Raw genomic sequence first — 14804 nt, 5'->3', positions numbered from 1 at the left:
TTGTATGTTGTTTTACTGTTTGATTTTATGAATACCAAACCAAAAGATACATTCTTCAGTTATTCTGTTTATTTGAGGAAAAAATAGAATTCTTTTTTTCACAAAGACCTTCAGTACAAGTACCGACAACACAAACAATACATAAAAAAGCATACATGAGAAAAAAACACTTATAAAATGGCACATAAAAAACCAACAAAACAAAAGCTTTACGTTGAGGGATCCCATCATCCAGATAGAAAAAGGATGATGGTTCCTGTATCTGAGCACACACACACACACACACACATCAGCTTGAGCATCAGTCAGACAAAACACTTCTTTATCACACTTGATCTGGTGTTGTATTAACAAAAATAGCTTACCAACACAGAGCCAGCCAACCAGCAACAAGCTCACTAAGAAAGTACACACACTTTGTTTACCTTCTGTACAAAATGTTAAAGTTAATACTGTATAGAAAGACGCCTCAAAATAGGAGTCACCAAATCCTATATTACAATACACAAGAACCCATTGAAGTGCATTTGATTTACCTTGCATGATTAGCACAATATTGCGTCACCAAAGTGCACACGTCACAAAATGTTAAGAACCCAATAGCGGCTGCAAAATGCTTTAAGGAGTACGTAGCTGATGTTTACGCTTTTTAAATGAGATCAAAAGGATTCAATGACCCGGAGACTTTTGCTGTGTGTAAGCTGAGAGGAAATAGATTGTGTGGTGTTGCTCACAATGTATACCCATCACTATCAAGCACTCAACAAAACAGCAGCACTTCTAAAAGCAGTTGTTAGTCTGTCACTTATAATACAAATCGATACGGAGTGCATATCTCGCCAGGATGTGCTGCAGAGAAGCAGTGCTAGTGTTGCAATAATGTAACCAATCAGGGTCCATATATCCGTCGCATTTAGAGACAGATCAGCCCTTTCAGCTTCCATATTAGAGCCTTCCCACAATAGTTGCCACGATGGAGGTCCACTGGAGATTTCAAAATCCACGCTTCTGCGAATTCAAGTGCCTTGGACAGAGATGATGTCTGTACTCTGAGCTCTTCCAGGTTCAATAACGGCATCATCAAGGTACGTCTGCGCCGGATTCATCAAGGAGTGTTACAGTTCATGATTTTTAAATTCGTTATGATGCTCCTTGTGTTTGTTTTCCAGGGGAGTGTAGAGAAAAATAGGTGTTCATAAGATAATACGGAGGAACATGTAGCTTTAAAATACCTCGTTGATTTTCATTGTTCCATTGATTGTCTTTTCTTAGGAGCGGTTCTCCCGATGCGAAAGGGAAGACCTGCAAAACAGAACACAGAATATGTCATGTTATTGATTTAATATAAGCTATTGTTGAGGTGGTTTTGTGTTTGAGTGTGTGTACACCCACCTGAGAGACCTCCGACTGTCCTTCTCCATGTTGTTCTCGGGTCCTTCAGTCTCATATGAAGCCAGGTGCAGCTCTGCAGTGAAAAAACAAGATGAGTTTAGATCTGTTCTCGTGCTTGGTGACTGCACATGATACACACTTTGTTAACTGTTTGTTTGTTTACTGACCGTCCTCGGTGTAGACGGGCGTCGTGACGAGGTACTGGAGGATGCGACGGTCTCTGTCGAACGGACAGATCACCTGACGCCAAACCAGGAACTCGCTCACCTGCTTTGCAAGCTCCCAAAGTTTCTGTTGAGACATTACAAACTTTATTAACACCGACACCCAATTGAACCCAATGCACCTGTTACAAATTCCAAGAAAAACTAGGAAAATTATGATCGTATATTACCCAAACATTTCAGTAAAACAGTTGTTTCTTAACGGCATTTTAAAATGAATTCTGATTTTAGCCACAAGGGAGCGCCATTATACCACTTTGTTATAACATTGCAGTCACTGTATGTTAATATTAAAACGGATCAGAAACAGGTTTATTATCAGGTAGGTTAACATACACGTGGAATTTGACTTGATGTTGTGGTGCATACATAAAAATAAAACAAATGTAAAACGCAGATAGAAAACTATTTGAAGAAAACTATAATAACATTACAAAAGTATGGTAAGATATAGCAGTATTTACATTGGATATGATTGAAATCGTAGAACAGTAAAGGCAGCCAGGTTTCCTCGCATACCTTCATATAAAATGTTATGGACTGACCTCAAAGTTGATGTGCCCGTTGGTCAGCCTGCTGGCACAGCCTTCGTTCAGGAAGTAGATGTCTTTAATAAGGAGACTGAAGAAGGGAATAACAATCTGAAAAAAATTGTTGACAGCAAGTTTATATAGATATTTTTACATTTGGGACATTAGTTTATATAGTTCTATGCTGGGTGCTCTCTCACCTTCTCCTGGCTGCTGTGGGCGGTCTCAGACCTCTGGGTGGCGCCGCGGAGCGCAGTGCGGTAGTTACTGAAGTTACTGGAGGGGTCCATCTGGTGCTGCGTGAGGTCAGACAAAGAGGAAATTGGTCAAACAAATCTTTTCAACTTCATACAAAGAGTTGGCAATCCTACCCTCATGTTTGCAGATTTTCTTTTTTTCTTACCTCAAGGATTTCGAACTTGTCGGTATTGACTTTACCCCAGGTTTTCCTCAGTCTGGCCACAGGACTCATGTTCATCCCAGCTGTAAGTAAGAGTATACAGTGTTTATCTACAGAGACAGACCAATGAAAATAAGCAAACACGACTGCCTCCCTGAACTCACGTTGTACTTCCTTTACTTCTCAGCCTCCAGCTGGCACTATATTTGATGACTTTATTGAATTTGTAGTTGGCTGTTTTGACAAAGAAGGGGTTGGAACTACCATTTTACTGTAGCTTGCTCTTCTTCAAAAACAAGCTGTCAGAGTAGTTTGTGAAATGAAGAATAATTCTAATTACTGATTTAAGATGAAGCCATTTACATGTCGTTCATAAATATCTAGCGATTTACCACCTAGTGTATTAATCGATTGTTCAAAAAGAATCGCCACTATTTTGATCATGTATTAATCGTAGTATTCATGAAAAAATATGTAAATTCCCTCTCTTTCAGTTCAATATCGTCTTTGGGTTATTGAATAAATAATAAGACATTTAAAGACATTCCCTTGGACATTTTAGACAAATTAAAAGATTCTATAGAAGTTTAATTGATGATTACAGAAGATAATTGTCCAATATTCAGAAATGAAGATAACGGTTAGTTGAGGCCTGTAGCATTATGTACTCTATGTAAGATGCTGAAGAGGTTGAAGCAACGCGGCATTTCCCCAAAATCTATTTAAAGTTGTGTGTAAGGAGGGGGGTGTATGTGTTGGCTGCTTTTTAATTATTTGTTTGTGAAAAGTGAGCTTCTGTATGTTTTCTGTACTCACTGATGATGGCCATGAGGGAGTTGAAGTTGCCGATGTTGAAACACTCCTGAGCCACATCAATGAAGAACTCTATGATCCGAGCTCTGTGTTTCTTCTTCACTGGCTGTAATTACAGAGAACACAGGAGGGAAAGTGAATCAAAGATGCATAAACTGAAGACTGGAGCTGCGTGTTTCATGAAAAGTGGAACGTGCCAATAAACAACAAGCCCTTGAGTGTGTGGAAAACAGGATGAGACCGAGAGATGTCTGATCTGCTCCTTTGAGAACCACGTACCATGCAGATCTCAGTGGCCACCAGGTAGCTCAGTCTGTTGAACCAGTTGATGTACGCCTCCAGATTACTGGTCTTACGCTTCCGGAAGAAACCCTGTGAACAAAAAGGGAGATGGCATGGTTAAAATCAAGCAAGAAAAAGATACTTTCAGTTGTTTTATCTAAGGTTTTTATCAGTTTTTCATACTATTAAACCAGTATTCCATTGTTTTATGGACAAGAGTCATGTTTGTAAGATGTGGGGGGAAATAAAAATGGGTATCAGGAGACGAATGCAACACTTTGAAATGACCTTATATTGTATTTGAATACCTTAATCTGGGTAATAAATATGAAAAACACAGTAAAAAGGTACATTTACAAGCCTTTGTTGGAGCTTTCAAATGCAATAAATCAAGGTTTTCCTCAGTAGAATGAGATTAAGAGTTTTAATACACAACATATGTAAAAACTGAGCTAACTGCATCCGCCTTGGAAGACAGGAAGTAGACTTTAAGCTAAGACTTAGTTTATACTCTTTTAGTTGGGATTTGCCATTTAGTTTTTGGGCATTTTGGGCCCACTATAATTACAGAACTTATATATAACACAACCTGACAAGACAAATTCTGATTATAATATTCCGCCTCGTATTTTTGTATGCAATAATAATTTTAGAGAGCAGGCTGCTGCTTCTGTGTTATTTCCTTAGCAAATGGATCTTGACAGCCCTTCCACCCACACAACCTGTGGTCCTGCAGTCTGTGACGTGCCTGCTATTATTTTCATCTAATTTCCATCTGCTTTTTTCTGCCTTTTTGCTTCTCTGAGAGACATCCGGTGGATAGCCTGTTTGCCAGGGGCACTTTTTGATATAAATAAACATTAGAAAAGGCTGTATTATTAAACTCAACTTGACCGTGATGATGTAATCCCGCGCATTCATGCCTCTATTAAATTCTTATACAACAACCGGCAGCCCACTCCACTCCAAACTTCCCCTTTATACTTCAGGACCCCTAACGCTGACTCAACCGCTCTGTAATACAACGTGGGTCTTATGTAACCGGCGGGCAGCGAGATGCAGCTCAGTTGACAAACAGCGGCTGAAAGCTTGTTCTCTGCCGCGTTGATTGAAAGCGACCCTTCAGCTGACTCACAGGACAGAGAGCCCTTCAGGGACACTTAGACGTACGCAGGATGGCTCTTTCAGACTGTGTTTGATGCATGTTCAAAAGCTATGCAGAAAACTCAAATGTAATCCGAAAATCTGCCAGCAGGATCTTTCATGTGGCTTCCAAAAGCAAATTCACTTAAACTAAAGCAGACCACAAATTACACTCGAAGAGTGAAAATAATACAGGATGACTAAAATGACTACAATCAGTTCTTTGATGTTGACAATTATAAATAAGTAAAAACATATTTGTACACATCAAGCCGTTGCTGTTGATTCTATCTACCTGGAAAGAAAGAGTTTAACTTGAATAGTTTTTTTGAAGATACCCTTTGAATTTTGTACTGGAGCCCAGTCTGCTCTGATTGGTTAGCTGGCCGGCTCTGTTGTGATTGGTCAACTGCTTAGAGATGTCCCGCCCTTCCACGTACAATGTGTTGGAGCGCTAAGCAATAGCTCGGCTGTTATATAGTAATGTCACTCTGTTACGGAAGTAAACCAAAGACTAAAATGATGTGGGAGAGAAACTCCCTCTGGAGGGACTTTGGGACTTTAGACTCTTCAGACCATTTACATGCACAAAACCCCCAAAAAGCATAATAGGGTCTTTTAATAGTGTCACAAATCATTTCAACCAACCACGTTGAATACAAGCAATCAATCAAATGAATTAAATCTTAAGATAGTGTGATGCTTAATGTCTAGTTACAGGGTCATGTACAGTATAGGATAGAGCAACACTTAAAGTCAAAAACGTGTACCTTATGGTTGTCCAGAGGATCCTTCATGGCGAATGTCTGGATGAACTCCTCCGGGCCAATAAAACTCAGTCTGTCCTGAAGGCAGAGAACAGGGGAAGAAAAAAAATCGGGACGATATTAATGGTTAGATATAAGAGAAAGATGATCAACAAGGGGATAATAAATGATGATTCGAAAAAATTCAAACGCAATAAACATGGGTTTGAACACGAAATAATGTTATTTGTGCGGAAGGAGAGCTGTAACTTAAGAGTTTCTGGAAAAGAAAGCAGGCAATGTCTTAAAAGTGTGCTCCAAAAATGAGTACTGAAAGGATTAACAGCACATGACTAAAAGCAATTTAGCTACACATACAATTAAAGTATGAATTAGTGATCTGTGTGCAGCGCTGCAGCAAAGCAGACCACACAAATGGGTTTATGGGAAAACAATAAAAGCAAGAAAGAAATACGAATCGTAAAAGAAAACTTCAATAATTCAACACGAGCAGGAGCCAAAAAGAGAGAAAGGCAATTTAACACTTTAGCATTTTCATTAGGTCTTTACATGTGGGCTTTCACCACCAACATGAATAACTGCACTTCATTTAGATGAGAAGAAAAGGCCCTCCAAACCCTCTACAGATGGAGACTTATGACATGATTTCAAATTAAACGGCCCAAGTGTCTTCGTACCAGTTCGATGTGTGTGAGCTGCTGTGCGATGATGAAGGGGTCGTCACACACACTCATTACGTCGCTGCGCTGACCCGAGGCCTGTTTGGTTTTCAGGGAAGCGGGTCGCTCCAACGCCACGGCGCTGAGCGCAGCCACGGCCTCCTCGTACTGTCCGAGGGCCGAGAGGCGCTTGATCAGCCGCTGGGTCATCTGCTGCATGGCCCGCCACGAGTACTGAAGGCACGACACGAACAAAGACCGTGAGATATGATACTCAGACAGGACACTTTGAGGAATCAACATGGCATTGCTTTATGACGTCTGACAGCAAGTAGTGTTTCTATGCTATAAGAAAAGCTGTATGGTGACGGCAAAATTAGATTAAAATGTCCCATTTGTGCAAAAAAGGCTAAATGTGATGCGACATTATAAAAGTTTGCTTAAGATTGGCTTAATTTTTTAATGAAAACCCGGCTTTTACTTGTAATTACCAGGCGTTCTTTGTATAAAATCGTTTTTAAATGTGTTTTAAGAGTTCAAACTGACCTCATCCCCTCGGGCCACGTGTTGCGTCATGTCCTTGAGGCAGCGCATCATCCTGTCATCTCTGAAGTCGTACGGGAACGTCTCGGTCCATTCGGTCAGCAGCTGCACCAGCTTTGGCGCCACCTCACGGAAACGGATCTAGAAAAAAATCATCACATGACGTGTTAAAGTGGCAAGAGGCACGGTTTTTTAATACTTGTTTTATTATTTAAATACAATATATTTAGATGTATTTATGACTTCTTCACTACGAGTAGTACAGGGTTCCTGCAGGTTTCACCAACTCAAATGTAAGACTTTTTAAGACCCCGCGGGAACCCTGTAGTAGGTTCTGAGGAAAATGTGAACCAATTATGTTGTCTTTAAGATAGTGGCAATAGTAACATCACCTGGATAAGTTGCCAATCACTACTTTAAGTTATTTAATGATCACTTATAGATATAATCTTAAGGCAAAAATCTTTAAATGTCACAAAAGCAGCCCTTGTAGTGTCTTTTGAACACAATACACTAACAGGTGCAACTTGTTGTTGCCAATAAATGTGCTACTCTCTTTACTGTGTGTCCAGAATGTCTTAAATTAATAAGGTGATTATTTTAACCTCAAAAGCAATTACAGAGGTGGGTGTGGGTGTGTGTGTGTGTGTGTGTGTGTGTGTGTGTGTGTGTGTGTGTGTGTGTGTGTGTGTGTGTGTGTGTGTGTGTGTGTGTGTGTGTGTGTGTGTGTGTGTGTGTGTGTGTGTGTGTGTGTGTGTGTGTGTGTGTGTGTGTGTGTGTGTGTGTGTGTGTGTGTGTGTGTGTGTGTGTGTGTGTGTGTGTGTGTGTGTGTGGGCATGAGTGTGTGTGTGTGTCGGCATGAGTGTGACGCAGGTATGGTGGGTGCGAGATTGTGTGGGAGGAACAGTGACATGAAGAGAGAAAATAGCTGTGTGTTTGAATGTGTGTGTGTGCGCGTGTGAGTTATCCGCCCACCTTATCCAGCAGGGCGTCTCCAGACCGCTGCTGCTCCACGCACAGGTGGCAAACCTTCGTCATGAGCTCGTAGGGGTGCAGGAAGAGGCGTGAACTCAGCAGGAAGGTGAAAACATACGACCTCTGATGATGGGAAAGAAAGAAAAAAAAACATCTCTTAGGACGAGAGAGTCTTTTTACAAAGGGAGGTTTAAGAGCACTTTACCGTCACTTACATCAGGGTAGTAATCTACCGTGGGAACCAGGTGCTGGATCAACGCCTCAAGTGATGCTGAGACCAAGCTGTTGTCATGGTAACACATCTCCCCGTAGCTGGCGGTGACTCCGTGTCCAAAGCGTCTTCCTTTGGCTGCCACAGAGTTGCTGCGTGAAGATTGTTCGCTGCTGCCTCCACTGCTACTGCTAGTGGTGGCGGTCGTGTGGCGGTAAGCGCGTCCGGGACAGGAAGTGCTGTGTTGCCGGGGGCTACGAGGCTGCGGCGAGGTGTACGGGTTCTCCGAAATGGCGCAGCTGCTGTTGTAGCGATGCTCCTTGGTGGTCGTGGAGGACACGGAGGAGCTGCGATACGAACTTTGAGGCTGCGGGATGTCGTAGGGGTTCTCCGCGGAGACGTAGGCGCCGTTGTAGACGTTCTCCTTGGAGGGGTTTGGGCCGGTGCCGTTGCGGTACGGGCTGTGAGGCTGAGGGTGGTTGTTGTTGTTGTTGCCGTAAGCTACGCAAGAGCCAAACTTTCCGGCGTATGGGGTTGTGGGAGGCATGATGACCTGAAGGAGAGACACAAGGAGGTCAATGTGGACCAAATCATGGACATAATATCAGTATAATGTATATCTTTATAAAATTCATCTTCTCAATCAAATGGGGAGTAGCTTTATGATCTAATACAGTCATTCCAAATGTATGACAAAAACAAAAGCCACTTCTAATAAGTGGTCTGATCTTTTCATAACACAGTATGTTATGACTTATTATTGAGGATTTTACTAATATTTTGAAGGAATAAAATGATCCAGTATTTTGCATGAAAACAGCAATTAGTATCGAAAGGTCTTCAGATACTAAACAGACTTTTCCCATAGTAGAAAACCAACTCATGATAGATGTTGCTACCCCTCTAGGAAACACTGACCTAATAGACCCAGAAAAATGAAACCAATAGCAACCAAAAAGTAGCCATATGCATATTTCCTTTTTATCATTAATTAAAACTGATTATTCTTTTTGCCTTCTACAATAGGTATTTAAACATCATAATACACTGTCATTTGAGTCACACTCATTCATATGAATCAAAAGTGGTGTTGTCTGTAGTTTTCCTACTATTACAGTATGACACAACCTCCGTGCTCTGGGAATGTGGTTGTAGTTTAAGCTGCATCACTCCACATGTTATGAAAATATCTGTTTGAGCAACTCGATCACACAAAGCTGAGACTAAGAAGCCTGTCTGTGAAAGTAATTACACTAAATCACATAATGTTACCTCTCCTCTGTTTACTGTTTTGGCTTGTTGAAAGATACCTCCTTGTGTAATCCATTTTTTTACAGTTTTACATTACAAAAAGGTTTTCAAAACACAGATTATTTCCTCACTGTCTCCTGTTTTATTGTATGTTTTATCACTCTCCTGATGCTTTTGGCGTCAAGGCGGCAGAAGGGTAAACAAATAGGCCAACAGATGGATGATCTCAAGGCAGCAATGATTTTGTTTTTGCCTTAATGGTGTAGATAATTGGATTTGAGGAAGGTAAGCTGATCCTAGATCACCAGCAAGGCGTGCTTTAACTCTGGAGCCATCTTTATCCTGCTACTGTCGTCTGTCTAGGAACCGCATGCCAGCGTCAATCGAGCCGCATGCACACACACACATAACACGCAGTGGCGTAACACTGAGCCAGAAAACAAAAACCCTGCAGGAATCCAGCAGACTTTTGTTTGTTCATCGCAGCGCCGAGAGAGGAGTGTCTGCCTGAGCCAACATCTTACACACACCCATGTCCACCATGGCGCCTAGCCCCATGTCGGCTTAATCCAAACACACACACATGTCACAAATAAACAAATGATGGCTTGAGTGACACACACACATACACACACACTCCTGAATACTACAGGGCCTGGCGTCATGCCACTGTAAGCCAGTCCACTGCCAGCCTGCCTTCTGAACTCTGTGATCTCTGCCTTCTGTTTCCCTTCTAACTCTGTTAAAAGATTACAGTGGCTTTACCGTCCTAATGTTACAATAAAGTCGAATCTGGAAAAGCTCTGGTGGTCAAGCTGATAAGGAGTAATATTAACTCAAGCCATTCGTCATTACAAGCTTCTGTTTGCACTGAAAGGTGACCTCACACAAATGGGAAAACTCAAACCAATTTTTAACCAATCCTGGGTTTTTCCAGACTGACTTCCTGAAAAGTTGACCCTTGGGTTAGCTTGCGGCTTCGGTGCTGCAGTGCAGAAATGTTTCTCTCTTTAAATCATAGGTTGGACTCTCTGCAGACGCCTTAATGATGGTGTTGGGAGCATAATTTCATATTGAAAGCATTGTTCAAATGTTCTTGTTTGTAAACTTTGAAGAATAGCAGCCTTGCAAAATGGGTTTAAAGTGGGAATCAAAATACAGGAAATGGCAGAAATGTATAGTTCTTCCAAAACGCTGTATCTACATAACCACGATCTAAAAACATTGCCGGCTTTCTAGTGTATGCTCATTTAAACTGCCATCTGTGTTCGTAATGTGACACGACAGACAGTGTCTCCTGCCTTGACAAGTGGCACCAATTGTAGAGTCTGGAGCCTGAAATGTCATAACCTGGTTCATCAGACGGTTAAAGCTAATATAATGTTTGATGCAGCTGCAGGCAAATATCAACTGCTAATGGATTTAAACCAGGGAAATCTGTCAGAGCTGTTCATAGAGACATCATGTTGGGAGGTTTAATGAATGTGACAGTTATATGTATGTGAAGGCTGCCTTTGTCTGTTGTTTTTCAGTTTGTTATTTGCACAGGAATTAATTGATTTGAGGGAAGTGCATTTGTTTTGCAGCTGGGCTAACTTCCCTCTTGGATCCCAGCAGATTCAGAAGCACCACTTGGCTCAAGACTAACTTCACTACAAATGGTTCCAAAGAACAACCAAATTCTTTCAATCTTACCCAAGCTATTTTTCTCTAAATCACACATAATGTGGTTATACAAAAAAGAAGGTACACCCAGCAGCAATGCTGAGGCCAGTTATAACAGGGGGGGAGAACGAGCCAAGGGGGGGGGGGGGGGGTCTTCAACAATAGAGGTATTATCCATCCTGTCATGGCATTAACAACCGCACAAAGACCCCCAGGAAGAGATCAGAGCCGATGAGACACACACACAGCAGCGTTCACACACTCTGCCTTCCACGTCGGGCTGTATGACGCCCAGGCTCGGATCATTTTCACATCAGTCAGACCAGCATAAAGCATAAAGCATTCTTCCGTAAGGTGTGAACTCTTGTTTTTGTTCGTACTCCCTGACAGACATCATCTGCTGAAAGATCATGTGCCAATAAATGCATGCCTTGTTTGCCAAGTGCAATAAAGGTACAGGAATCTATCTCTGTATAGCAGCACATCGAAACCCGCGTATTGACGTAAGCGATTATTACTGCACGTGATCAAGCTGCTCTCATAAAGTGAAAAGGGAATACAGGGAGGGATGCTCGTATTGGCTAATATGGCCCAAGTGCCACCAAGCCTTTACATGTGGTGACAAAAGCACTTTTCTGTATTAAAACGGGCGCTTCATTTTGCATTCAATCCCCAATTTCTGTTGTCATTTTGGGTTTTTCAAGTCTGTCGATTGTGTTTGTTGTCTCTCTGTTAGGATTACACCAGCAGTTTGAGTAGTCTTAGTAAACCATACTTCAATAGCCCCGCCATACAGGTACAGCCAGCAACAGCATTCTGTTACAGTTTTCGTAGAATCTTGAACTAAAAGTCTCAAATAATTCGGTATGGTTAGAGAACTGTATCGTGGTGTTGGCAAAGAATAACAGTATGGGGATTTATGCATTTATTTAATCTTTATTGAGACAGCAAATCTCATTGAGAGAAGCAGTGCGTGTCCAATGGAGGGCACCTAGAGGGGATATTTGGTGGCCACTACATTTCATTTACAGTTGATAGCGAACTGTGGAATACAGACACAGTACAAAAACCAAGCATAACCAAGCATCATAATGGGCAAGCACTCTGAGCTAACTGTCTAAAATGTCCTTATTCAAAGCCAACTGACTCTACGTGCTCACTGACCTAATCATAGTCAGTGCTGAAACCCCCTGAAGCTTAACCAACATGAGCTGAAAGGGAAGACTTGTTTGAAAAGACTCCTGCTAATCAAATTGGAGGCCTTTGAGCACGGCTAAGAGCTCGAAAACACACTAACAAAGTTCAGCATGCACGTAGGTTAACACAAGGTGCACCCATGGCGTGAGAGAAGCACCTGATAATGGGACCTGTAAAACAATGTATCAGTGTGGCAAAAGGCCAAAGCAATGCAACGCTATCTTTGTTCTACTTCGTACCTTATGCACTTTGACACTAATAAGTTACGGCAGGTGAGGCGTGTGTGAGCAAGACGAGCATGTCGTCTTGGGGGAAACCCTTCGCAGTCAGCCTTATTCCTTACAATAAGTGAGGTTAAAGTCCTAGACTCTGCTCGTATCACTTACTCGTGGTTTTGCCAAATCAGCACACTAAACAAGTTGTACACGTATAACCCTTTAAACAGCCTTACCATAGACAAGCACCACTTTAACTGATTCTGCTGTTTAAAGGACATTTGCTAGTGTGTATTAGCATCATTGTTGGTAAATGTGGTACAGAATTTGGGTTGTTTTCCTTTACTTTGCATGACCGTAGGATTTAGTTTAAACAATTGATACCACAGTATTCATGTTTGAGGTCTGAGAATCACAATTTCAAGCAACCACCAGACTTTGAGCATCAACATCACCAGACCAAACGAAGCTGAGCTACAAAACTCCACCCATGCTTGATGAATCATACGGGTGAGCTAGGTCCTGCCTTGGCTGTCACAATGCCAGACGATTAGACCCACTGACAACTGTAAAAACCTACAGCTGAACTAAACCTGATATCAGATGGACTTTAAAGATAAGCAGAATACCATCCACCCACTGCTGATCCTGTTTTTATCTTTAATTCCCACACACATGGGATTCAAGTACGCATTTCCTCAGGGTTAGAAGTCCCACACACACACACACACACACACACACACACACACACACACACACACACACACACACACACACACACACACACACACACACACACACACACACACACACACACACACACACACACACACACACACACACACACACACACACACACACACACACACACACACACACACACCTGTCCCTCGTATGATCTGGTAGGCTAGTACAGTATTAACCTACTGTTAGTAAGGATAAAGACCCATTATCTCCTTTGTTGCTGCTGGGATATAATAACACTAAGCTTGTGTAAGGGGGTTTTCTCTCTCTCACGCACACATTTTCTATTGTCTAAAGACCCTTAGATCTCACACATCCACAGCCCAACAGAACACACTTTTAACAATAAGATTAAAGTTAGAAAAAGTCACTTTAAGTGGATAAAGAAGCTGATTTTAGATCAGTTGTAGCCCATAATGTTGCTTCTGTTCCTTATACCTGATTTTGCGGTTATCATTCAATAAACTAAACCTTTTTAAATTAGGTTTATCCAATATGTAAGCTGGCAAAGTAGGGGAACATTGTGGCATTCATTTCAGCAAGTTAAGGGACCATTGGTATATATAGAAGTGTGTGCGGAGGGAATAAGACTGTTATAGGTTGGTTTGGCAACAAGTACACACGTTTTGTGTCTTCTTTCTTTTCCCTACAGACACAACACAATCTGTTAGTATCTCTCTCTCACAAACATACGCACCCCCACCAGGCAACCATGCCTGGTTTACATTATGGGTTTCTGACTGAGTCATAACACAGTAAAAGTAAAATCTGACTGTGAAAAAGCCATGCTGTGTAACCACATTCCCATCACAGGTTCTGCCTGGTGAGCAACGTTTGTGCGTATGACAGCAAGCCCAATTATAACTCACATGGGTGGTAAACAATAACAACAACAACAACTGAAGTAAACCAAAAAAAAGAACTGAGAGGGTATGCTGGTATTTAATACCAAGACTAACCCAAAGCATTCAAGTTGTTTTACTACAAAGTTGCATTTTAGTAAAGATGCTTGTTATAGCAACGAGATAAAGCATTACTAAACATTATTTAAGGGATGATGATCTTAGTGATGGGAAATGCATGATTGCAATTAAATACAACGTTGTAATAATAATGACTTGTGACTTTAAGCGTCATTTTTTTTCTAATCCTAGATCATGATTTCAACCAGAATAACGTTCCTAGTTTCTATAATTAACCCCACCATCCGCACCCCCAACAATTTACCTCTTATAAGTTGCAGCTCTCCGAATGCAACCTCTCCCCGGAAGAAACAGTTGAAAAAGCGGAGAAAAAGACTGTCCAAAATGTTTGTAATCTCCGCTGTTAGGGATAAGCCTGCACAGTGAGTAACAGACAGATAAGTCTTTCAGCAGTGTGTCTGCACCGTGCTCTCCTCCATTGTCTCTCTGCTCCTGATATTTGAGTCAATTTTGAACCAGCAGCGCCGTATTGAGCCTCAAAGCAAGGCGTATTCAAATGACTTCCATAGAGCCGGGAAAACACACCAATCACTGCTCAGGGGCGGGTGCCTCTAGGGGCGGTGCGAACCAATCGCAGAGGAGGAGACGAAAAATCGAAATCTCCGTGGATTCTGATTGGCTGGCTTTCCGTCCGTCGAGTTCCTTCTTTTCAACCGCAGACAGGGGCCGCGAATGTTTTTTTAGGAGAGCTGAACTATGGAAGGTGTAAGGTTTCCTGAAGAATGTGTGTAGAGCCTTTGTGGTTGTAAGTCGGTCTTAGTTGCTTAAAAATCAAGAGTTTAAAAGACTATAAGCCTTGACTGTTTTTAT

The 14804-nt window shown here is 41.7% G+C and overlaps 1 protein-coding gene across 1 annotated transcript; it reads right to left on the bottom strand.

Moving 5' to 3' along the window:
• Positions 1–47: 47 nt before the first annotated feature.
• Positions 48–14448, bottom strand: LOC117455979 (ras-GEF domain-containing family member 1B-B-like). The gene is made up of 14 exons (XM_034095655.2): positions 14239–14448; positions 7944–8492; positions 7729–7851; positions 6757–6894; positions 6229–6444; positions 5555–5629; positions 3639–3731; positions 3363–3465; positions 2550–2629; positions 2347–2442; positions 2162–2257; positions 1560–1683; positions 1393–1465; positions 48–1302 (listed from the first exon to the last, which is right to left on the bottom strand). The coding sequence occupies exons 2-14, from the start codon at positions 8484–8486 to the stop codon at positions 1269–1271; spliced, it is 1794 nt and encodes a 597-aa protein (XP_033951546.1). The 5' UTR covers positions 8487–8492; positions 14239–14448; the 3' UTR covers positions 48–1268.
• Positions 14449–14804: the final 356 nt, after the last annotated feature.

This window comes from Pseudochaenichthys georgianus, chromosome 12 (assembly GCF_902827115.2).
Source record: "Pseudochaenichthys georgianus chromosome 12, fPseGeo1.2, whole genome shotgun sequence".
NCBI classification, from domain to species: domain Eukaryota; kingdom Metazoa; phylum Chordata; class Actinopteri; order Perciformes; family Channichthyidae; genus Pseudochaenichthys; species Pseudochaenichthys georgianus.
The sequence above is the reverse complement of the archived record's forward strand: the minus strand, read 5'-3'. Positions and strand labels throughout refer to the sequence as shown.

Excerpts from the sequence above, each read along its gene's own strand:
- LOC117455979 (XM_034095655.2), bottom strand. The coding sequence starts at position 8,486 with ATGCCTCCCACAACCCCATACGCCGGAAAGTTTGGCTCTTGCGTAGCT. Across the intron at positions 5,630-6,228 it reads AGCTCACACACATCGAACTG|GACAGACTGAGTTTTATTGG; the intron begins GTACGAAGACAC and ends CTCTGCCTTCAG. Across the intron at positions 1,303-1,392 it reads GACAGTCGGAGGTCTCTCAG|GTCTTCCCTTTCGCATCGGG; the intron begins GTGGGTGTACAC and ends TCTGTTTTGCAG.